Source organism: Hemicordylus capensis, chromosome 5 (genome assembly GCF_027244095.1).
Source record: "Hemicordylus capensis ecotype Gifberg chromosome 5, rHemCap1.1.pri, whole genome shotgun sequence".
NCBI classification, from domain to species: domain Eukaryota; kingdom Metazoa; phylum Chordata; class Lepidosauria; order Squamata; family Cordylidae; genus Hemicordylus; species Hemicordylus capensis.
In genome coordinates this window covers 80,262,316-80,286,066 of record NC_069661.1, presented here as the reverse complement: position 1 = coordinate 80,286,066, position 23,751 = coordinate 80,262,316, and the positions used below count along the sequence as shown (strand labels likewise).

At 40.6% G+C, this 23,751-nt stretch overlaps 1 protein-coding gene across 8 annotated transcripts in view; it reads right to left on the bottom strand.

The window, feature by feature from the left end:
• WDR17 (WD repeat domain 17) overlaps positions 1-23,751 on the bottom strand; it is a 115,362-nt gene that overhangs the window by 68,579 nt on the left and 23,032 nt on the right. For 6 of the 8 annotated variants that reach the window (XM_053251750.1, XM_053251752.1, XM_053251751.1 and 3 more), the window contains exons 2-6: positions 18,369-18,497; positions 15,601-15,784; positions 13,951-14,181; positions 8,667-8,918; positions 7,688-7,810 (exon numbers count right to left, since the gene is read on the bottom strand). In XM_053251750.1, coding sequence (XP_053107725.1) covers positions 7,688-7,810; positions 8,667-8,918; positions 13,951-14,181; positions 15,601-15,784; positions 18,369-18,491 — 913 coding nt within the window. In that variant the 5' untranslated portion in view covers positions 18,492-18,497. Of the gene's footprint in view, positions 1-7,687; positions 7,811-8,666; positions 8,919-13,950; positions 14,182-15,600; positions 15,785-18,368; positions 18,499-21,426; positions 21,558-23,751 lie in introns of those variants that run through there. The other 2 variants (XM_053251753.1, XM_053251754.1) reach the window with 2 other exon arrangements.

Here is a 23,751-nt window from a genome sequence, read left to right as displayed (position 1 = left end):
GGAGTTTCCTGAGAATGCACATGTATATTGATGGTATGACTTTGAGAAGTGTGAAATACAATGCAAGGTAGAGTGAATGACCATACATTGATTATTATCCCTCCTACAGACCCTTATGTGTGCCCCCTCTCTCATCTTCCTTCCTGACCCCTTCACAGCCGACCCTGACGAAGGAACCACAAGGCTTGTGAAAATGCAATTTGCACACCACAGAGCTTCAACAGCAGAATTATTTACAAGTTCCCCAAGACAGTTTCTTCCTGATAACGGTCTGACATATGTGGGAGACCTGGCAATCTCTGTGTTGCATCCTTGAGAAAAGGAGTGTTTGTTTCATGGGATTGTTATGGTACATCAATTGACATGTATGGTGATTCGTGACGGATATTGCTGGCATCAAAGAACTTTATGTGCAGATCTAAGGATCTGGTGACTATAAGAAAGGCTGTCTTCAGACATGGCTTCAGCAAGCCTTATAGCAAGCTCCTGTTCAAACTGACTGTCCGTTTAGCTCCTGAGTGTACATGGAAATCAACCCAGATGAAGTCTTGTTGGTGTATTTCACTGTGTCATTGAAATATATGGCAAGCTTCTCTGGCCCACATAATCCAGACCCGCTCTGCGATTCTACCTTGCTACTCTGCCTGTCTGACTTTTAAGCCTCGCTCTCCAGCAATAAATGCCAGCTTCACTCACTGCCTGTTCTTTCGCATGGATTTGATAATATACTTTCCGCTGCATTCCTGGAGCCTCCAATCCTTCCCCTTCCTCCCTCCTCCTTCCTTTCTGGCACATCACCTCAGCTTGCCTGATCAGCCCCCTTCCTTTAGCCTGCATTAGTGTTCATCCCTCTCCTTCCCCATGAATGCATGCTCAGGTCTGATTAAATTAACACTGAGCTTACACACATCCATACACATAATTTAGGTTGTTAGAACCGTCATCTTATTGATTAGTCACTCCCATCATGATCCATTTGTATTACAATAAAGCTTTGAACTCTATATGAATCTTGGGACTGAGTCTCTCTCTCTCTCTCTCTCTATCTCTCTCTCTCACACACACACACCAGTCTGCTCATGAGAACCCCAAAAGAACTTGAGCCACGGGGTGGCAGTGTTGCTAGTCTCCTTCTCACTCCGATGTAAATCTTGTGAGCACATCCATAGTGCTGAACAACTCCCTAGTAAACAACACCAGATCCCACCAATTGTAAGAAATGCTTAAGATGAAAACCTAATCACTGATGTTTTTAGGTTAAAATCTCACTTATTATTATTATTATTAATTCGATTTCTATACCGCCCTTCCAAAAATGGCTCAGGGCGGTTTACAAAGAGAAATAAAACAAATAAAACAAATAAGATGGTTTATTTGTCACTCTTTAGTGACTGTTTTGTACTCTACTTTGTAGGCCTTTATATTTAAAAGTCTTTTGAATATAAAGGGGTGAAAGAAAAACACTCAAAACGAGAGAATGAACACTATATCTATACCCACACTTGAAAGTGGAGGTGTTATCACACACTGCACCACAGATATGCTTCCTTCTCATAGCCATTCTTCACAAATGGATATTTAGAATATCCAAGTTCAGATCAAGTCAAAATACCAGAAATAACCTACAGTTCTCTCTCTTTCTCACAGCTGAACTAAGGAGCATAAGCCCAACAAGCATTACACCATGTTGGAAAGCAACTAATGACTGGGTACTCTGAATACCAACATAATGACCATGCTGTGCACCACACCTCAGCTAGAGAAGACCTTCCGCTACACTACTGCACAGGCGCAGAACCCATTATTGTGAAGGTACAATGGATCATGACAAAGATGGCATGAAGCTGCCTTATACAGAGTCCATCTAGCATATTGTTTACTCTGATTGGCAGCAGCCCTGCAGTATTTCAGACAGGAGTCTTTCGCAGCCATATCTTGAGATGCTGGGTTTTGAATGGGGACCTTCTCTATGCAAAGCAAGTGCTCTCACGGTGCCATAGCCTCTTCTCTTAATACATTCACTCATGTGAATGATGCCACTTATGGACTATGCAAACAATATCATCTGGCACTGTACTGAACAGATTATGGACCAATACCATGTGGTATTGAACATCTATGCACTATATCACCAGCCATTCACATAGTGTTTTCTCTAATTGCTCCAAGCACTTCACACAGTTTCAATGTCCTTATAACCATCCTGAAAAGTAGGACACCATCATTAGTGGAAGCATCAGTCTAGTTAGTCATGACTAAGCACCACTGAAATCAATGAGATAAGTCATGACTAAGTGAAATTATTTTTCATTTCAATGGGAATTAGTCATGCTTAATTCAATCTGGATGCTGACCATTATCCATTTTCCTGGCATGGGGCCAAGACTGCAGTTTGCCTAAAGGCCACTTAGTAAGTGCATGGTTGAACTAGGATTTGAACCAGGCACTCCACTCATATGTCATGCTTTTAACCTACTACATGAGAAAGCCAGTTAGCTATTGCGTTATCTCATACCAAAGATCTATTTGGTAACAAAGGCTGCATTCTCACAATCATGACAATCCTAGTTAGACAACAAAAAAAATATTTATATACCATTTTTCAACAAAAGTTTCCGAAGTGGTTTACATAGAGAAAAAATAAATCAATAATATGCCCTTTGGGGCTCCTGTCCCCAAAGGGCTCACAATCCAAAAGGCTCAGGGCGGTTTACATTAAAGCACCATTAAAAGCAATTAACAATTAAAACAGGAATTATAAAACTACATAATAATTAACAATTAAAACATCATAAAACACCAATTAAATAGCCAAAACAATTTAAAAACAAGATTTAAAAGCCGAGAAAGCTTGGCTGAAGAGATGTGTTCTCAGAAGTTTCTTAAAAATTGCCAGAGATGGGGAGGATCATATCTCAGCAGGGAGCGCATTCCACAATCTTGGGGCAACAGCTGAGAAGGCCCATCTCTGTGTAGCCACCAAATGAGTTGGCAGCAACTGGAGATGGACCTCCTCAAGTGATCTCAATGGGCGGTGGGGCTCATAGCAAAGAAGACGCTCTCTTAAATACCCAGGGCCTAAGCCAAAGTTTAACTAACTAACTAGCACTTTGTATTTTGCCCCGAAACCTATTGGCAGCCAGTGAAGCTCCATCAACAGAGGAGTAATGTGGTCTCTCCGAGATGATCCAGAGACCAACCTGACTCCTGCATTCTGAACCAACTGGAGTTTCCGGACTACGTACAAAGGCAGCCCCACATAGAGGGCATTACAGAAGTCAAGTCTGGAGGTTACCAACAAATGTACCACTGTTTTGAGATCATTGATCTCGAGAAATGGTCGCAGCTGGCACATCAGCCAAAGTTGATAAAAAGCACCCGTGGCTACTGCCTCAACCTGAGAAACCAGGGAGAGGTGTGAATCCAGAAGTACTCCCAGACTGCAAACCTGTTCCTTTTGGGGAAGTGTGACCCCATCTAGAACAGGTAGATCAAAATCGTCTCTAGAGTTCTGACCCCCCACAATAAGTACCTCCGTCTTATCTGGATTCAGCTTCAGTTTATTCTCCCTCATCCGGCCCATTACTGCTTCCAGGCAGGCATTTAGGGAGGATATGCCAACTCCTGAAGAGGTCGACATGGAGAAGTAGATCTGGGTGTCATCAGCGCATTGGTAACATCCAGCTCCAAATCCCCTGATGATCTCTCCCAGCGGTTTCATGTAGATGTTAAAAAGCATTGGAGAAAGTATGGAGCCTTGAGGGACACCATACTTAAGCTCAGATTTCAAAGGACTAACAGTCTCCAATTGATACCATGTGGAATCTGTCCGAGAGGTAGGAGCGGACCCACTGTAAAACAGTGCCTCCCACCCCCAACACCCTCAGATGTGCCGGAAGGATACTATGGTTGATAGTATCAAAAGAGATCCAAAAGGACCAACAGAGTCACACTTCCTCTGTCATTGCCAATTGGAGATCATCCACCAGACCACCTACAACAGCCTCCCTGCTAGACTGAACAAGCCATGTTGGACAAAGGTCAAGAGAACAAGTGGTAGGCCTCATCGCCCCAAGCAGCTTGTCCACATACTCAGGAGTCACAAACTGAAGCTGATCCAGTCAAATCACATAAGAGGAATAGTTGGACACCTCCAGTTCAGACATCAAATTAATTGTGGGGTCTCCTTCTAAGTTGGCCCAAATCCAAGAGATTTTATCTGCGAAACATTCTTTAAACACACCGCAGCCGGTAACTGATGGCTCCAAATTCTGATTCAAAGGAGGGGGGGGGCACATACTAGTTCCCTCACAACTCTGAACAACTCCGCTGGATGTGAACTCGCAGAGGCAATACGGGCAGAAAATAACCGCTTCTTTGCCGCACATATTGCCTGAGCATAGATCTTTAGATGTGCTCCATGTAGTAATCTGTCGGATTCGAGTTGAGTCTTTCTCCACTTGCACTCCAGTCGCCTACCTTGCTGCTTCAGCCCCCGTAGATCTTCCGTATACCAAGGGGCCAATTTTGAAGTGGGTTGGAGGAAATGCTTAGGAGCAATCGTGTCTACTGCCCTGATGAGCAAGTTGTTCCAATTCTCAACCAGGGCATCAACAGGATCACCAGCAGAGCCAATACTGAATCCCTCCAAGGCTTCTTGGAATCCTACCGGATCTAATAACCTCTTCAGGCGGACCATTCTAATAGGCCCCTCGCCCCTGTGGAGTTGGGAAGTTGTCGTAAGTCCAACCTTAACCAGATGGTGGTTCGTCCATGACAATGGGTATATCACAGGAGTCCCCACCCACGGAACACCACCCTGATCAGAAATCAAGTGTGTGACCTGCAATATGCTTCGATCCAGAGACCACTTGGGATAGGCCACTATGGCCACTATGAACTCCTGAGCTGCTCCGGACAAGTTGGTCCCGAAACAAACACTGAAGTCCCCCAGTACCAGAAGTCTGTGAGACTCCAACGCAAGTTCCGCAACCAAGTCCGCGAGCTCAGTAAGGGATTCTGTTGGGCAGCGGGGGTGGTGGTGGTACACCAACAGACGTCCCAATATATCCCTGATCCCCAAACTTAAGTACACACATTCAATATGGTCCGATATCCTAACAGGGACCCTGGTAAGGGAAATGTCATCCTTATAGACCACAGCCACTCCACCTCCCCGCCCACGTCCCCTCACCTGCTCCTCTACAGAATACCCTGGAGGAAGAGCTGGAACCAGATTGGGCCACCATCCTCCCCCAGCCAAGTCTCGGTGATGCACATCAGGTCGGTCCCTTCATCGATAATCAAATTATGGATGACTTCAGGTTTATTTTGGACCGACCTGGCATTGCAAAGGAACAAGGTAAGGCTTTGTGGGTTGTCGGCAGTGCTCCCCAAGGTCAAAGGGCTGACAGGGCAGCGGGAAGGGGAGACAGCTATTAAATTTCTGGCTACCCTTCCCCTGAAACGGCCTGCTGACCTGCCAACGTTACTTCTTCTATTCCCCACCACCACCGGAATACCTGCCCCGCATTCCACGAATGCGCCCCCTGTCTCCCCATCTCCAGACAAACCCAAACACATTACAACTATTTCAACCCAGTCTCAATAACAAAGCTGGCACACTTACTACAACAACTCTTCAAACAGCCAAACGGAAAATAGTATAGCCCAACCCTCAGCCCTACACCAAAGCTCGGCACGAAAGGCTGGTCCCCTTTGGCGTCTGGCTTAGGTGGCTGCCTGCAGGCTGGCTGCACCACCAGCTGCAGCAGCCCCCTTCCTTAAAAAGCCTCCAGGGTCCTTCCTCTCATGAAGGACTCTGGGCAAGGCTGATGTAATCAATCAGTGCCTGCAGGTGGTATTAGTTCAGGCACTTGGAGGAAGGAAGGTTCCCAATCAGGCAGCAGGGCTGTGCTGGTCTGAGTTCTCCTGGCCAGCAGACCAAGCATGGGGGAGGCAACTGAAAGACTCCATGCTGTCCAGGAAAGGAGGCTAGATGATAAAGAGCCAAAGCTCACCTCCTCTGCAGATTATTATTATTAATAGGAACATAGGAATCAGCCATATACTGAGTCAGACCATTGGTCCATCTAGCTCAGTATTGTCTTCACAGACTGGTAGTGGCTTCTCCAAGGTTACAGGCAGGAATCTCTCTCAGCCCTATCTTGCAGATGCCAGGGAGGGAACTTGGAACCTTCTGCTCTTCTCAGAGAGGCTCCATCCCCTGAGGGGAATGTCTTGCAGTGCTCACACTTCTAGTCTCCCATTCAAATGCAACCAGGGCAGACCTTGCTTAGCTAAGGGGACAAGTCATGCTTGCTACCACAAGACCAGCTCTCCTCTTCTTGTATTTTATTCCCCTTATTATAAGGGGAATTGTATTGTTGTATCCCCTTATTGTTATTGTATTCCCCTCCTAATATTTAGAATATTACCCAAATGGTTATTTTACACATTGATATATTGCCAAAATTCAAATATCTAGGTGTTTTAAACAAAAGATCAGTAAAACCAGTGTTCTAGCATTCAAGGCATATTCAGTTATTTTACAGCATTTAAGAAGGTATATCCATTGCCTGAAGTTAGGACGGGGGGGAAATCAGACAAGACCAGTAGTAGTACATTAACACAGAAGTATTATATCGTCTGATGTTAAACAGAGACTAGAAACAGAGGATGACTACCATAAAAATATTAATAAAAGTAGAGATGATACAAAGTGATACAAGAGCTGACCAGTGGGAATAATTAGGAGGCGAAGACTCATTAACAGCTTTGATTATGTAAGCAACAAACTGAAGTAGTCTTACAGTATAATAAGCATAGTGCCTAGGACCATATCATCATGAACCAAGGCGCTTTCCAGATTAGACCCTGCAACAGGGTCACGTCAGATCTCGGAAGTGTGCTTTCACACTTCCTGCATTGTAACACTGCAGTCCTACGCGGACAGCAGGTTGCCGTTCACATTGCCAATCCCCGTCTCGAATTTAATCACTGCGATATAGAGCTAGGACATTGTATATCCGGCGTAAGGAAGTTGCTATTTTTTCGGGTTGTTAGTTGCTGTGAGACTGCTCCCCCTGCTGTTTACGTTTTCAATGATGGAGGCATTTTGTTTCTCTTGAGCAGCTAGTCTGGAAAACGACCAGATGAAAGAGCACACCAAGTTCCGAGAATTCTCTTCTTTTGACAGGCATGTTTCCATCACTACACCACTCATACTAACGAGCAATGTAGATTTTAATAAATAAAGGAACAGTGGGTGTGGACTGATGGCTAATACAAGTAATTTTCCTTTAGAGGTCTTTAGATAGGCATGTACATCTCACTCACAAAATAGAGATGAAGTACAGAGGGGAAAGGAGGATGAAATAGAACATTCCAGGACAAAAAAGATTTGTAAGTTATTTGCAAGTTCTTAAGGTCCGTTATTTTTTTTTAAGGACAAGCAATTTGCATTATAAGGTGAGACTCTATAGTGTAACCTAAATGATCCTAGGAAGTAATGTATATTAATCCTAAATGGGCAAAAGTTTAATCCTTTAAAAAGGACCACACAGCTGTTCATTAAAGCATATTGTGCAGGAGTGCTAACAGTTTACAAGATTTTTTAAATGTTATTTTAAAAAAAAGAATTGTACACTTTTCTAGACAGATATTCAAAACAAACCTGTACACCTACATTTTTTCCTTGGTGGAGAACTAAGAACATGTAAACCATGGAAACCAGTTTTCTTCAATTTAAAGTTGTCTATTGGTGTTGTTCGTGACACATTCCAAACACGCAAGACACCAACTTGAGAATCTGTATTAATAAAACAAAAATTGTAGAATATAAATTTAACACACATACTCCAATAACTCCAGAAGCCAGTTCCTGCATCAGCAATGAATTCAGCTGGTTTAAATGTATCCGAGTCATGCTTACACATCTTGGTAAATAACAAAAATTATTCATGAACTATTCCTGCAGCATAAACATTTTCAAAAAGTAGCAGAATCAGAAAGTGTTAAAGAGTATCTCCAGTCCACAAAACATGGGTGAAGACAGACATTTTTGCTTACTGTGCGAGACCAATTTTGCAGATAGTATTACATATTCACTAGGAAACTGAACACTGGATCAGCAAGTTAATTTCCATCCCAAGAATGCATGGAATCTATTAGTCTAGCCCATTCCCCAGATAAGCTCTTTGTCCACAAGGGGCACATACTCTTCACTTTATACACACACACACACACACACACACACATACATATATATATATACACGACAGAGTTTCAAAACTGTTCTGGGAATCGGGGTGGGGGAGAGAGCGAGAGAGCACAAACATATGTACATATATATTGTGTTAGCATTATCATGGATATTAACCAACTGCTGCCTACCCAAGTTGACTTTGCTCATCTTCAATACGAGCCATAGAAAAAAACCCTTTTCTCCATAATCTATCCATCTATTCGCGCGCACACACACACACCTCGGCAGAGAGGTGTATGTGTGTTTTGAGGACAATGATCGTACCAGAAAGCTAATTACACCACTCATATTGTTGACAGCAATGTCAAATAACAAATACCCCACTGACACTTTCAGTTCTGGATTGTACCTATGAGTTATGTATATTGCCATTTAATAAAACATGAGAAAGAGTGTTTACCTCCAGTGATAAACATTCCAGGAGCACTGGGAACCCAAGCTAAGCACTGAACAGATGCTGCTGAACTGGGAAAATTAAAGCTTGTGATACAGGACAGAGACTCTGAATCAACCAGACGTATTCCATTATGCAAATTTGCAACAAGAAGATAATCTGTTGACAGTGGGTCCCATTCCAAGGCTGTGACAGGATCTTCCTCATCTGTCCCTTCAAGCGATTCTGGCCTTAGAACATGTTTCTGACTCTTAGAACCTTGAAAAAAGGAAAGAAATGTATCAAGTGTAGAAAAGAAGTTACTTGTTACAAATTTTGAAGCAGGCTTACATTCTAAGAAAAAGGGGGGAAAAGTCTTCAGTATGTCTCCCTTCCAAGTAAACATCTCATAAGTAACAACCAGATCATGCTCCACTGGAAGTTAGAAGTTCCAGTTACTGACAAAGAAAAGCTTTCTGCAAATGCTTAGCCATACTGCCATGAAAGCAAAGGAGACCCAAACTAAAACCTGTGTAAACTAAATTGCATATTTTTTGTAGGTCGAGCCAAGCCACTGAGATTTAACAGCAACCCAAACAATGATGGAAACCGTGACACCACTCCAGAGTAGAATCCTGACACCACAAATTTCATGCATCTCCTTCAGACATTGTTTTCAACTACCAGATACCAGCAGGATTTACACAAGCAGACAAGAAGCTTCCTGTTTTAGAATCCAAATTAGTTCCTGTACCAAAGTTTTTAAAGCTGAAGTTCTTTTTACATTTTGGTAGTATATGTTCCACTGAAGCCAGTGAAACTTGCTTGTCAGTAAACATGTATGCATTCAATGATCAGCGTGCCAATGTGATCTCCACAGATTTTTGGCTTGCGACAGCCACCACCATCATTAAAAGTGTCATATACTGTATTTATCATCATCTACAAAGTTACAATTTGCTTGAACCTATATAACCTACATATAAGCATATCTATGTTTTGAAGCTAAAATATAGGAATTACTCAGAACCAAGTCTGCAAACATGACCATAAAGGTCACAGTCCAGACAGTGCTGGGAAACCAAGAATACTCCAAAGGACAATAACATAAAATATTCTGTTGAAAATGAAGTTTATTTCATACAGAACACAGGCACAATACAAAAATATATCAGTAGACCTGGTAATACAGGGAATAAAGACAGGTGAGAGGGGGTGGGGGAGGGAGAGAGAAAGGCAAAAGGAGGCACCAGGTAGACATATCAGAAGCAAGTATGGTCAGAGGTCACTCGGTCAAGCACTCATGGATGCACCAGGGGATTGGAGAGGGCAACAGATAGTCCAGGAACAAACTGGGGTGGCCAGTCTCATCTGGAGAGACAAATGCTCATTTTGATTTTGACAAGATCTATACCCTTAGTAGTGGAAAACAATTGATAGCATTACAGTACTTCCAACATTCAGTGAGTCCTCCTGACCAATGGGCCTGCAGTGGCCAGATCTGCAATGCAGTTTTAAAATATTTTACAAGTTCTAAAAACACAAAACTACTGATGATTTTTTGGACAGAAGAAAGAGTTAGCGTTGGGTTAGGATCAGTGTAACCACAAACGAATTGTACTCTCTCCATGGAGTAGTCTATTGATGTCATCAGAGGAATGGGAATGAAAATTGGCAGGAATGTCCTCCAAAGACTACTCCATGGAGAAAGTACAATTGGTTCGTGGTTACCCTGACCCTAACCCAACCCCAACTCTTTCTTCTGTCCAAAAATGACTGCCATTTTTACCCCAATTGTTTAGCGGTAGGGAAAAAGAAGGGGCAAAAACAGAGAAAGTTCTAAGTGCAACAATGCTATTATCTTTTTTGACATTGTCAAAAAATTCACTATGAACATTTGTCCCGAAAGGATGTCTGGGCCTGGCTCATGTACTAAGAGACTCAGCTCTAAGAGAACAAAGAAAAGTAGGAAATGTCTGGGAACTTGGAAGGGCTGCTGAGTTTGCCACTGACTGTGAGCACTCCTGAGGGGAAGCTTAAGTAAGGCAGACTCCAATAACTGAGCACCAGAGCATCTCTGCATCCCCTTCTCTGCCTCTCCTCCGCCTCCCTCTCTCTCTGTCACGCACACACACACACCTAAAAGCAGAGACTGTTAATAGATTTTTCCTTCTGGGGAGTCAAAGAACAGAGAGATAAGTAAGACTCTCTATTGCAGAGTGAATATTGTAATTTAGGGTCCTTTAAAAAAAAGTTTCTCAGGGCTTGCCTTTGGTCCCATCTAGTTTTTAGTTTTGTTAAGAAATCAAGGTGAGTGAGTGCTTTGTCTCTCTGGTTGATTCACACCAGATTGCATGATTCTGTTTTGGCCTAAATAGGGGCTTGCTTCTCTCCAAACTCTTGAGTCTGCAACAATTCCACTCAAGGTCAAAGCTAAATTGCAAGATGGAAGGGAGGCTATCTTGTAACAACACTCTCCTTGTTGTGAGCACTAATCCCTTGCAGTAAATAAAAGCCACAGAGAGCTAATTAGTTGAAAACAAAGTGAATACACTGGAGAAAATGCCAAATACTAACAATCAAAATACATTGTTGCATTCTGCTACTTACTTGATGACTCATGCTTAAATTACAGCACTAAAAGTGCTTTTTCTCTTTGGGAGGGCAAAACAGCACTTTGTAGGACTGGATTCATGGAGAGGAAGAACATTCTCTATAATTTCCTATTAATGTCTTGTCACAAATTAAGGGCTCAAATTAGACTCCAGTACCAACAAATACAGTTCTGCAGCAGCTGCTTACATGTGACAAGAACTTGTAAATTTTGTTCCATTTTTGCCTGCTTTTTTCATATCCATTGTTGTCAAGATAGTCATCCCACTCTAGCAATTTGCTGCAGATGTGGAAACATCAAAGCACTGATGGAACCTCCCCCTCAAAGTGTTGCCTTATTCACTTTGCCTTTGCATTGCTGCCTTCTCTTGGGATAGTTCCTACAGGAACATGAACAAGACAGGCTACTTATGCAAGACTTCCGCACGCTCCTAAGAATTTACCAAGAGCTCTGGACTAGAGAAACTTAATTCCCTTAGAAAGAGAACTCTGAACGCAATGTGGCATGAAAATTCATGTACATGATTCATAAACAGCAGGTACATTTTAACAGATTAGTCATTAAGGAATCAGGCATTAACATTTCCTGTCACTTCTCCAGGAGCTTTCTCCAACAGGAGGCTTTACTGTTGCAGGAAGTGCCTTAAGTTATGACAATACAGATAAAACACCTTTAAGCAGAACAGAAGCTGAATTAAGCATAAGCTGAGGGCTGTTCACATTGCTCCTTCACTTTTTTCCCCATATAATCACATTACTTCCCCTTCCCCTGTCAAATGACTTCCCCTGCTCCTCCAGCCACTTCTTTCCACAGAGAAAACCACCCATCAGTCACTTTCCAGCCCCCACCTCCTCCACCTTTAGCAGCCAAAGAGGCTTAAGGGAGCTTTGCAAAAAAATCTCCAACAAACAAAAAATCACTCCATGGAGGCACCCTCTCCTCTGCTTGCCGGCCAGAACCTCCCTCGCGCTTTCAATGGGTGTTCTGGAAGCAGAACACCCACTTGCCTGCCTGAGAGAGAGCAAAGGAGGCTCTTGCTAACAAACAGAGGCAATGCTCTCATGGGCCACTGGCTGCTCTAGCAGCAGAGCACCAGCCAGCCTGCAAGAGCAACAGGAAAAACAAAACAAAAACCATGCAAAATGTAGAAACAGAGGAGCCTCAAAAAAAGGTACCAGAAATTACAAAAACACAAACTGTGCTGCATGTAGAGATCTGAGGATCTATGTGGAGGAAAAAAGCAAAACACACATATATCCATTTAGTCTATAACTGAAGATGCTATATTGATGGTCAAGAACAACAATAACAATTATCTTGCAGACTATATCTGCACATACATATGACAAGATATTGCATCTCAATAATTTGGATAAAAGTCATTGTTAAAGATGAATACAAATTCAAACCCAAACATATGTATTAGAAAAAACAGCATGAATATATGAAAAAATATTTTTCTTATCCGTATTGAGAATGAATCTATATCAAAAATGAATAAAAGTCTTGCAATGGTGAAAAATCCTTAAATGAGTAACAATGACAATGATCTTGCAGGTTATATCTGCACATGCATGTATAAAGAATATCGCATCTCAGTAAATTAAACAGAAACTTCTTCTGTGTTTAGGAGTAAAGTCTTGCCAAGATGAAAAAAGTCCTTATAGGCTAGCCCAAGATTCTTGAGCCCATTTCGGAATTAGTCCTTCCTCAGAGAACTGAAATATTCACTTTTTCTCCTCCCTGAGCTCAAACAACAATAGCTCAACAGCCAAATCCATATGGAGGCAGCCTTTCCTCCTATACCTTGTTGAGGGGGAAAATGTTTACTTTTTTACAGAGGCTGCCTCCTCTGAGTGATTCTTCTTTTGTTGGAGATTTTTCTGCAAAGAGCTCTCTTGAGTCACTCTAGTGACAAGGCAGAGGTCAGGCAGCTGACAGAGTATTTTCTCTCCATGGAGAAAAGTGGCTGGAGGAGGAGGAGGCCCCGGTGGGCAAGTGTCTTGACAGGGCAAGGCACAGCAGATGGGTGAGGTCTCTCCAAAACAACAAGAGAATCCCACAAAAGCCTTTTAAAAAGTGCCTTTTATAGGATGAGTTTATGACATTAAGGGCAAATAGTCAGGGGAAAAGTCAAATAGTCAAAACAGTGGCTGTTTTGGCACTGTTTTGAAGTTGATGTAAATAATTCTCGCATCTGAATGCGCCCTTACCCTAAGTGCAGGGAAGCTGCATTAAAGCACTGTCTGGGAATGGCCCAGTAGCAGAGTACTAAACATAATAAAAAGGTATAAATATGATCTCACAGAAGCTGGCCTCATTCATATAATCAGACCTATATAACTCATATGTAGTTATAAGCAGAAAATTGCAATATGCAGTATATATTGGCAGCCCAATCTTGATACTTGTGGTTGAAAAGATATCCTCAGTGACACTTCATATGTCACAATAGCCACTTATTTTCTATGTGGTGAGTTCTGTATAATGTATGAAGCTCTGAAACGGTGAATGAATTAAACAATCTTTTATGCTGGATGAGACTGAAATTTCCACCCTTCCCCATCAAAAATGCAATAGAAAAAAGGTATTCATTGGGGAGATAAAAATGCATTATGTTTTTTCAAACAAAAGTTCTCTCTATCCACACGGAGAGATTCATACCTATATGCTGCTGCTTGTCTTACAAATTCTTACCTGGCTGAAAAATTGAAAGACTTCCATCAGTGTGTCCAAACACTACTTTCCCCTTCTTCTTCGGGTGCCATCTAAACAGACAAATATCTGACAAGAAACTGTGAGCTTCTTTATGCACAATTACACCGCTGTCCGGTCCTGAAATGGTCCAAATATATAATGGGCCTCTATGGGAGACAAATGCAACTGCATCACCTGCATTCCAGCACCAACTAAGGGATGCAGGAATACCTAAAATATAAAAACAAGAATCTGAAACACATCTACAGTCATATGTCCAATAGTACAGTACTAAACATTATCAGAAGAATAAAATTAAAGCTCTTTTCCCACATTTGTCTTAACACAGAAACACAAGAGAATGTGTGTTGGTTCTGTTATCGTTTTTATAAAAACCATTACAGCAGAATGAAGAGGCCACAAATTTCACAAGAAAACTGCTATTTTCACATACAGTATACAGATTTTTCTTGAATGAAGCAGAGACCCTACATTCCAATATAGCATATTATTCTATAGGAATCATTCTAAAGCAGTCTTCAGTATCAAAACTTTGATGATGGAGTTGACTACCTGTCTACTACTAAAATCCACTCACCAAAATACATTTATTCAACAGCTTCCAGAAAGATAATCATGTTAGTGAGTTGCAGAAACACAGCCGAGTCTTAAAGACTAAAAAATTATTTTAGTACTCAAGTCCAAGATTTCTCAAAGTTGGGTCCCCAGATGTTATTGGACTTCAACTCCCATAATCCCCAACCAAGGCCACTGCACCTGGGAATTATGGGAGTTGAAGTCCAGTAACATCTGGGGACTCAACGCTGAAAATCCCTGCTCTAGTCTATAAAAGTTGATGCAAAAATCATTTGGCAGTCTTTAAAGGAGCCACAAGACTCATTATTTATTCAACAGGTGGTTTCTAGATTAATTCATGACGATGGACAATTATTTTGGCTACAAAATTCTTTTACCCCCTATGCCATACTAACCCACAATTCTTGTACCTGTAGATTTGTTCATTGAAACAAAGATTAGCATGGGCACATAAATGCTCATTTGGAACTGCTTGTTCCTTGGAATGAACAGAATCCACTGTGAGTGAAGGATGCCAGTACATTTATTGGAACACTCACATTCTTTAAAAAAAAAATTGCTCCAGCAAGCTGATGCACATGTTTGTGTGCATTTTGCAATATACTTTAACAGGCTACCATACACTGCTAAATTTAAAATAGCCCAAATACAGAAAGTAGATCAGTAGAGCAGACACTGTGCAAGAACCAGAAGACAAAAACTACACTATACTGTACTGCTAAAGGCGATATTAGAAGAAAAGTTTCAAAATCTCAAAGCTTGGCAAAGGTTGGAGCTGAGCATTTCTACTTTAGGACAACAATATATATAGCTAATTTCCCATTTTTTTGGACTTTGAAGTTTTCTTGTCTGGGAAGCTGGCCATGTCAATGGCTACATTTGCTTTATTTGGTATCATCTAGGCAAAATAATGAAAATTTATCAACCAAGACAAATAAAAAAGTTTTGTCCTGTACTTCTATGAAATAGGACAACTAAACTTTGCTGCTTAAAAATATTTTGAACATGGCAAACTACTTTTGCTGCAAGTGTTAGACTGAGCTTCTCACATACCTTTTGTACTGTCGAGTTTTGAAACAACTTTTTGTTCAGCAACATTCCAAATTATTACTAAGTTATCTGCACTTGCACTTGCAAACAGATCATGGTTATGGGGACACCAAGAAATGGCTGTGATTGTCTTCTTGTGCTCAGACATAATTGCCCATAATTTGAATTCATTGTACCGATGATCCAACTAGAAAGTTAGACAAGTTTTATTTAGAAATATATTACAGTAAATTCTTAAACATCCTATTGTTTAGTTGGGCACTTTGGCAGATACTAAAAGCAAATATCAAACACTAGTAGGTAAACTCTGTCACTGACCGGACAAAGACATTTTGTATAGATTACACTTCTAGGAAAGTTCAAGAAATTAAATATATGCAGCAGAATTTTTGTGTTAATCTGCTTGCAAAAGCGAAGTAAGAGGTTTGTGGGATTTCAACTTCAAACATTGTTCACTTTATTGTATAATGACCATATATGGTAAATTTGAATCTGAGAAAGATCTGCTTTTCTTGAGCATTATGTTGTTTTGGAATTATTGTGTTAAAAACCTGTTAAGAACAACAGTTTAAACATTGATAATTCAAAATTTCTGGTTCAAAAACTCAAAATTATTTCAATGTGTCCCCAAGCATATTCCAGTGTAAAAAGTGGTGCATTCAGCTACTTGAAGAGGCAGGACAGTGCTCATACAAAATAGATAATTGGGAAGTATGATATTCAGAATTTCTATTTAAAACTACCAAAAAAATTATGTAAATTTTCAGAATGCATATCCCAGTGTAAAAATTAGTGCATCCAGCTAATATCAGTGGCAGGATTGTGAATGCAAAGTTTGGTATCTGTAGGTTATTGGGAAACATGACTTTATTTTGCACAAAGTCTTCAAAATAAAAATATTTGAAGTACTTAACGGTGGCTGCTAGAATGCATTTCAACTGACATATCAAGACTATGACAGTTTTACAGCATATACCTAGAGCAGAGCTGCTAAACTTCAGCCTCCTGCAGAGAAATATTAGGCTTCTAGGGGGGAAATAGTGACTCTTAGATTTTATTTATTTATTTAATGCATCTCTACACCGCCCAAAACTTGCATCTCTGGGTGGATTCCTAGCATTGGTGGGGGGGGGGTTATGGTGGGGGTGGTTTTTTAGATTATGGGAAATCTAAATCAGAAAATCAATTTTCTTATTTCTTGTGCTATGTTCCACTTTGAGAGGTTTTTGTTTAAAAGCGATATAAATAATAATTATTATAATAAGTTATAGTCAAATGGAACCTTGGTATTCTAGTTTTTAAGAGGGACATACCGGAGAACCATGTTATCTGCAGGGGTTCCATACTGCGGTGGGAGGGAGATAGCAAAACTGCAGGTAACATGGCATTTGGGCTATGGGAATTCGTGCATTAGGTTGCCTAGTCAGCGAAAAGAGCAAAAAAGGGGGGCAGAACATGGGGGAAATTGGGAGTGCCCTATCGTACTCTATGTGCCCTTAGCCATCCAGCAATGCCCCTCAAATGTGGCAATGTTCTTTTTTTTCCCCAGCAACTTTTTTTTTGCATATTCATGGGTTGGGGTGGGCAGATATGACCTTGGAGGTCATTTCTGCCCACCCCTGACCCATGACTTCGCAAGTATTAATCCTTTAGCTGCCAATTTTTAACACATATACAGGGATTGGGTGGCAATTACCTAACCATGGATACATCAAACAGCAGTTACTGGGTCTGTGATTAACAAGTTTAGCCTGTATGTGCATGTCCTTTCTTTATGTGATTTCCCCCCTTAAGTTTATTTCAAAAGGCTCAATACACCCCTTTTCCAGACTTCTCTCTAAAGTCATCTATGAGCAACATACAGATTTGGCATCTGTAGAGCTTGACCACTGAATAAAGATCTGCCCGGGCAAATAAATGCTCACATGGAACTCATTTCTCCTTGGAATGAACACAGAAGCCATTGTGAACAAGAGATGTCAGTACACTCTCACTCCCTCCACCCTGCTTTTTTTTTTTTTTTAATAGTTCCATCAAGGTGTTTTGTGTGTTTGCAAAATACTTTTAAAGACTACGGTATTTGCTACATTTCAAATAGCCAAGGTACAGAAAGTGGAACCTAAGGCAAATACTGGAATTACAGAGTATATATAAATAAATGCACGACAGTCTAAAGAGCAGTTTGGGAGCTCTAGGGTGGTGTTAGGAACATAATACTTCTTATCTTATATTTATTATTTCTCTGAGTAAACCGCCCTGAGCCATTTTTGGAAGGGCGGTATAGAAATCAAATCAAATCAATACATAAATAAAATAGAACTCAAGGAGAAAAAACTGGGGAAAGGTATTATGATCAGAAGCCAATGCAGATGCACATCTGTTTGTGGATATGCAGCTGGACTGCGGTTCGACCCCACCAAACCTATTTGATTAATCTGTTGAGGCAAAGGAGGGCTCATCTAGAGCTACTAGTTTTTAAAAAGTTCTCAATTTTATGGCATTAATTACAGCTTTAGAAATATGTCATCTTTCATAAAGCTGGTATGCAATATCTCAGCCACAGTATGCTACTCCTTTTCTATTGGCTACTCTGGTCCTGGGGTATTAAGCATCAAAATTAAAATTAAAAAACTCTCTCCAACAGAACACTGCATAGCTGCTTTCAAAACTGCTTTACTTCTTAATCTTACAGTAACATTTCTCTTGGAAAGTGAAGGCGTAGGAGGATCAAAGAAAAATACTCAAGCGGGAAATCTAAAAATTTCTCTCACCTGATATATATAAATAGCAAGAGTTGCACAGTAGGCAAATCTATCTCCACTAGCAGCACACACGTCTTTATTCCATGGCTGACATCCAGCAGCTAGTAGACCCACTTGCTTAACTTGTGCCATTTTAACCTATTAAAATAGGAAAAAACAATTAAATGAATCCAACCTAAATATTACACAAAGTATTTTGTTGTAAACAGTTTTAAGGACTATGAAGGCCATGTCTGTACTGGTGGCATCTTAAAACCATGTAAACATCCTTTTGATGAAACTACTGATTAAGCAATGGCTCTTCATTTCAGGAGAAAGGCAGACTTTGTTTTACATTTCCTTTATACAGCTTAAAATATTAAAATTCCATTTTTATTAAATCCTGCTTTTACTTTCACTGTGCCCAGTAGGTAAATGTCAGGAACAATACGACCGCCAATAAATAGCACTTAGAGACTTATATGTTAGAGACTCAAAATTTGAGTACTGATATCCCTTGCCAACCATGGTTTTACTGACCGTGGTTTTGAGTATATGCAAATTGGAAATTGTGACAAGTTTTGCCAACCGCAACCTGTTTGGCAAGGGGTTTTTTTTAGTGATTTTGGAGGAGTTTCAGGGATTTGGGGGGGGGTTCAATCAGCTCATTCCTCTTAGGGACCCTTGCTGAACTTGCTGTCCCTTGTCAATTTAAAATTCCTTTGAGTGATTTTGGGAGGTTGAAAAATTTCCAGAGGTTCGATATGCTTATTCTTCTTGGTGATTCTTGGCGATATTACAGGATTTTTTGGTGATTTTTAGCAATTTGTTTGTATTTTTTTCTTTTATTTTTAGGTCTTTTTGCAGTCATGGTTCCCCTAACCCCCACTTTCCCATATAATGTAATGCCTCGCCAACCACAAATTTGCCAATGGCGAGGTTTTGCCAGATCGGAACCCTAGTGGTTGATGACCGTAATAAGATGTCACAACTATTGTATAGATGCAATCTGTTAGACAGCTCTCAAAAAACCTAATCCATTTAGTGTAACAAAAAGCTGGACTAAATCTGCGCCAGGTTCAAATAAACTATTATTGTACCATTTTTTCACCAGATTGCCATGTGAAGGAACAATGCACCAACAAGGTGAATACAGAAGGTACCTTAAGCGAGTAGAGTTGTGGGTGGATCCAGTCAATAATAAGGAGCATCAACAGTGCTGAAACTTTGACCTAAACAACCTCTTGGATAGGAGACCACTAGGACTCAACTCAAGTGAAAAATGAGTATGCATGTATTTATAAACATAGTGGCTGACATCCTGACTTCCAAAGTGCAACTGCATGGATGTGACTGGAGCTCCCAATCCCTCTACAAATGCGCTCTTGCACAAGTGATAGAAACATCCTCTTTCTGCCTGCACTCTGGAAAAAAATAAGTCACTGACACTAACCAAACAGATCACTATTCACATGTGATCTATTTGGATCCAATTATTTCCCTTTATTACATGATTATCTCATCATATGGTTTGCTATCCAATATTAAATCAGCTGAATACAGGGGCTGACTATGGGCTGACTCAACTAAACATACATAAGGTTGTTGCTGGGTGTTTGGTTTTTTTAAAAAACCAATCTATATTTACATTTTCCATATGTATGTGATAAGCTGTATATTTGAACATTTTATCACAAATTCATACTGCATAATTAGCTACTGATGAACTGCATGTATCCAGTCTAGACAAATAGGGAAATTTTGAAAGACTAGTTTTGGATTGTGTGAAGTCAGACCTCTGTCCTAGGCCCTTGGAGAGGAACCATCTGCAGAAAGATTATAAAAGAAAGCATGGTAGAGAGTCTCAAGCTTACAATTACAAGGAAGAAAAGAAGTTTAAAGTCAAGTATTTGTGTACAGTCTATACTATATACCACCACCTCTCAATTAATTGTGACAGTAAAAAGGGATGCCAAGAGGCACTGCACCATAGAGCCTGGTTCAGGGAAAAGTCAATATTTCATTCAGCCAGTGAAGCCATTTTTTTTTTTGACAAGGGGCATGTCAGCTTGCAAGCAAAAAATAAAAATAAAAAAATGGGGGGAGAGGCCAATCCAATTTCATCACCACAAAGTGTAGTTGTACAAAGGCACATTTAGAATTTATTTGGGTATTACATTCTTCAATTTCCCAACATCTCTCTTCCCACACTATAAGCAGCAATGAAAGAACTCGGCAGTGTCGCATGTGTTAGTTTCTCGCCAGAATGTAATGCCTTAACTTACATTAAGTGCCCTAAAAATCATGATCAGCTGTATTCAACTTCCAGCTATTACAAATCCCCTACAATGCACTTGTTCCACCCTACAAAAACCAATAGCATTGCCTTCTACTTCTATGTTACCACTGCCTGCCTTATCTACCTAGTTTCAAACATAATTTACATAGCCACAGAAAGGACTAAGCAACTGTAGTTTTCCTCGTCTATTCATCACTTCTCTGTAAGTTTCCGCCTTGCAGAAGTAGAAAGTTTTTACAATATGGATTAAAATATACATATTGCTCAGTAAGGATTTTACTTAAGAAAGTTGAACAGTCAATGCAATACTTTCAAACTGCAACCTATAGACCTGCTTGGGTTTTAATCAGTCATATTCATAGTACAAGGACATTCACCATAAAATGGGAATATATCTCCTAAAGATGATTTTATTGTCTGTTAAGTATCTTTAACAGCAGCAATTAGCCCTATAAATAAGTCCCAACTACAGAAGATAAAGATTATATGCCAATAAATGTACATAGCTTGTGCATCCATGCAGAAGCATTTTGTGGCACTCAGATTCTGCATTATAAATACAATACTGGTAAAAGGAGGTCTGCTGTTACCAAGGAGATGAGATGGGGAAAGGGAGAGAGGTCTGATGCAACTATCAGTAGTAACATTTAAAATCCTTTCTAGTTACTAAATATAGAAACAAGTGATAAATTATTAACCCAAAATCTCTTGATATATTTTAAATAAAACACAGACTGGACTAATAGAACTATATCACTATTTAACAATTATGACTACATTACCCCCTACCTTAGCACAGGTATTCTTTTCTGTGAGCCACTAAAGAATTTCCATGTTCATTCCAAAATCTTGCAGTTTCCCATCATACAGCCTTTGCCAGGTTGTAGAATGAAACCGCTTTGACGGCAAATTAAACCTTGATGTTAACAGAATAACTGCAGCTGACTAAAGGATGGGGAAGGGAAGCCTAAGCATCGTGAAGCACTACATACACGACACAGCAGTGTCAGTAGCCTGGCAACTACAGCCTTTCAAGAGGTACCATTTTAGTGTGTGTTCTTCCTAATTCTGTTCTACCATTTGTACTTGTAGTATTGGTTTTGGTGCTTTTATACTGGTACAGTTGTGTCATATAGTTAAGATGAGGAGTTGTTTCAACCTTCCACCATTATGAGCCCTGAACATTCTATTGCTTATTTTAAAAAGTATGCATGCAATTCCTCTGAAATTCTGCATACATCAACTAGGGGCAAGGACACACAAACGATACCTCCATATTTGGTGCAGATCTGTTGAAAAACGGCAGAGATACAGCAATTTACATTTTAACTCCTAAAAAAGGGTTGGCAACTTTTGGGGAGGGGGCCAAGATAATGTATATTTTTGTATTTCTAATGCCTCTTCACTATCCCTGCCCCCAAATTCAGCTCCACACTGGATTGGTGCCTGTTCCTGCTTTGAAAATCATCTATGCAATAATTTTTGAATTGTAAAGTTGAGATAACCTGGTACCCCTAAATTCGGATCACAAGACAGTCCCCAGGAGAAAAGACAGCCACAGATTTAATGGGCCAAACAGAGATATATTTTATTGATTATGCCAACTAATGGCGCAACAGGGAAACAACCTGCCTAGAGAGGAGAAGGCTGTTAGTTCAAATCCCCATTGGTTTGTTTCCCAGAATATGAAGTCTTTCCCAGAATATGGGAAACTCCTGTAATCGGCCAGCAGTGACAGAGGAAGGTGTTGAAAGGCATCATCTCATACTACATGGGAGATGGCAATGGTAAACCCCTTCGGTATTTATTTATTTATTTATTTATTTATTTATTTATTTAACACACTTCTATACCGCCCAAAACTCACATCTCTGGGCAGTTTACAACAAGCATACAAAAGTTTGAACATTAGTTAAAAAACAACAAAAAAAAACTCAAAACAGTAGTTAAAATAAAATAAATGACATAGTAAAAGTTAAAACATTACAAAAATTTAAATTTTAAAACAACATTTTAAAATAATGTTAAAACAATATATTTAATTAAAAAACTGGGTGAATAGGTGCATCTTTAAAGACTTCTTAAAAGATGTCAGAGATGGCAAGGCTCTTATTTCACCAGGGAGCATGTTCCAAAGCTCTGGGGCAGCAGCAGAGAAGGCCCGTCCCTGAGTAGCCACCAAACAGGCTGGTGGCAACTACAGACAAACCTTTCCTGATGATCTCAATGGGTGGTGGGGTTCATAACAAAGAAGACATTCTCTTAAATACCCAGGACCTAAGCTGTTTAGGGCTTTATAGGTTATAACCAACACCTTGTATTTTACCCAGAAACTTATCGGCAGCCAGTGTAGATCTTTCAATACAGGAGTAATATGGTCTATCCGAGATGACTCAGAAACCAACCTGGCTGCCGCATTCTGAACCAGCTGTAGTTTCCAGACTACACACAAGGGCAGCCCCACATAGAGCGCATTGCAGTAATCCAGTCTGGAGATTACCAGCAGATGTACCACGGTTCTGAGGTCATTTATCTCAAGAAATGGATGCAGCTAGCATATCAGCCGAAGCGGACAGAAGGCACTTCTGGCCACTGCCTCATCCTGGGAGACCAGGGAGAGGCTAGGATCCCGAAGAACCCCAGACAGCATACCTGTTCCTTCCGGGGAAGTGTGACCCCATCCAGAACAGGCAGATCAAACTTATCTCCCAAGTTTCAGCCCGGCACAATGAGTACCTCTGTCTTATTTGAATTCAGTCTCAGTTTCTTATCCCTCATCCAGCCCATTACCGCTATTCTACCAAGAAAACCGCAGGGCTCTGTGGTCACCAGGAGTCGACACCAACTTGTCAGCACATGTCCTTTTCCTTTATTGATTATAATGAAGAGGCATGGCATTTAAGAACACACATGAATATTCTCACATTACAAAGAACACACTAGATCATTGTTTCACAACCGCCAGTCCACGAGGTATTGGGTCTGTGAGGCATCACTAATAAAAACCACCCCCACACAAAAAACAATTTCAGGCCAGCGGGAACCACTGGTTGCTCTCTGGAGCTCATTTCCAGGCAGGCCTCTCTGCTGGACAATGTTCATTTCACTTTCTCA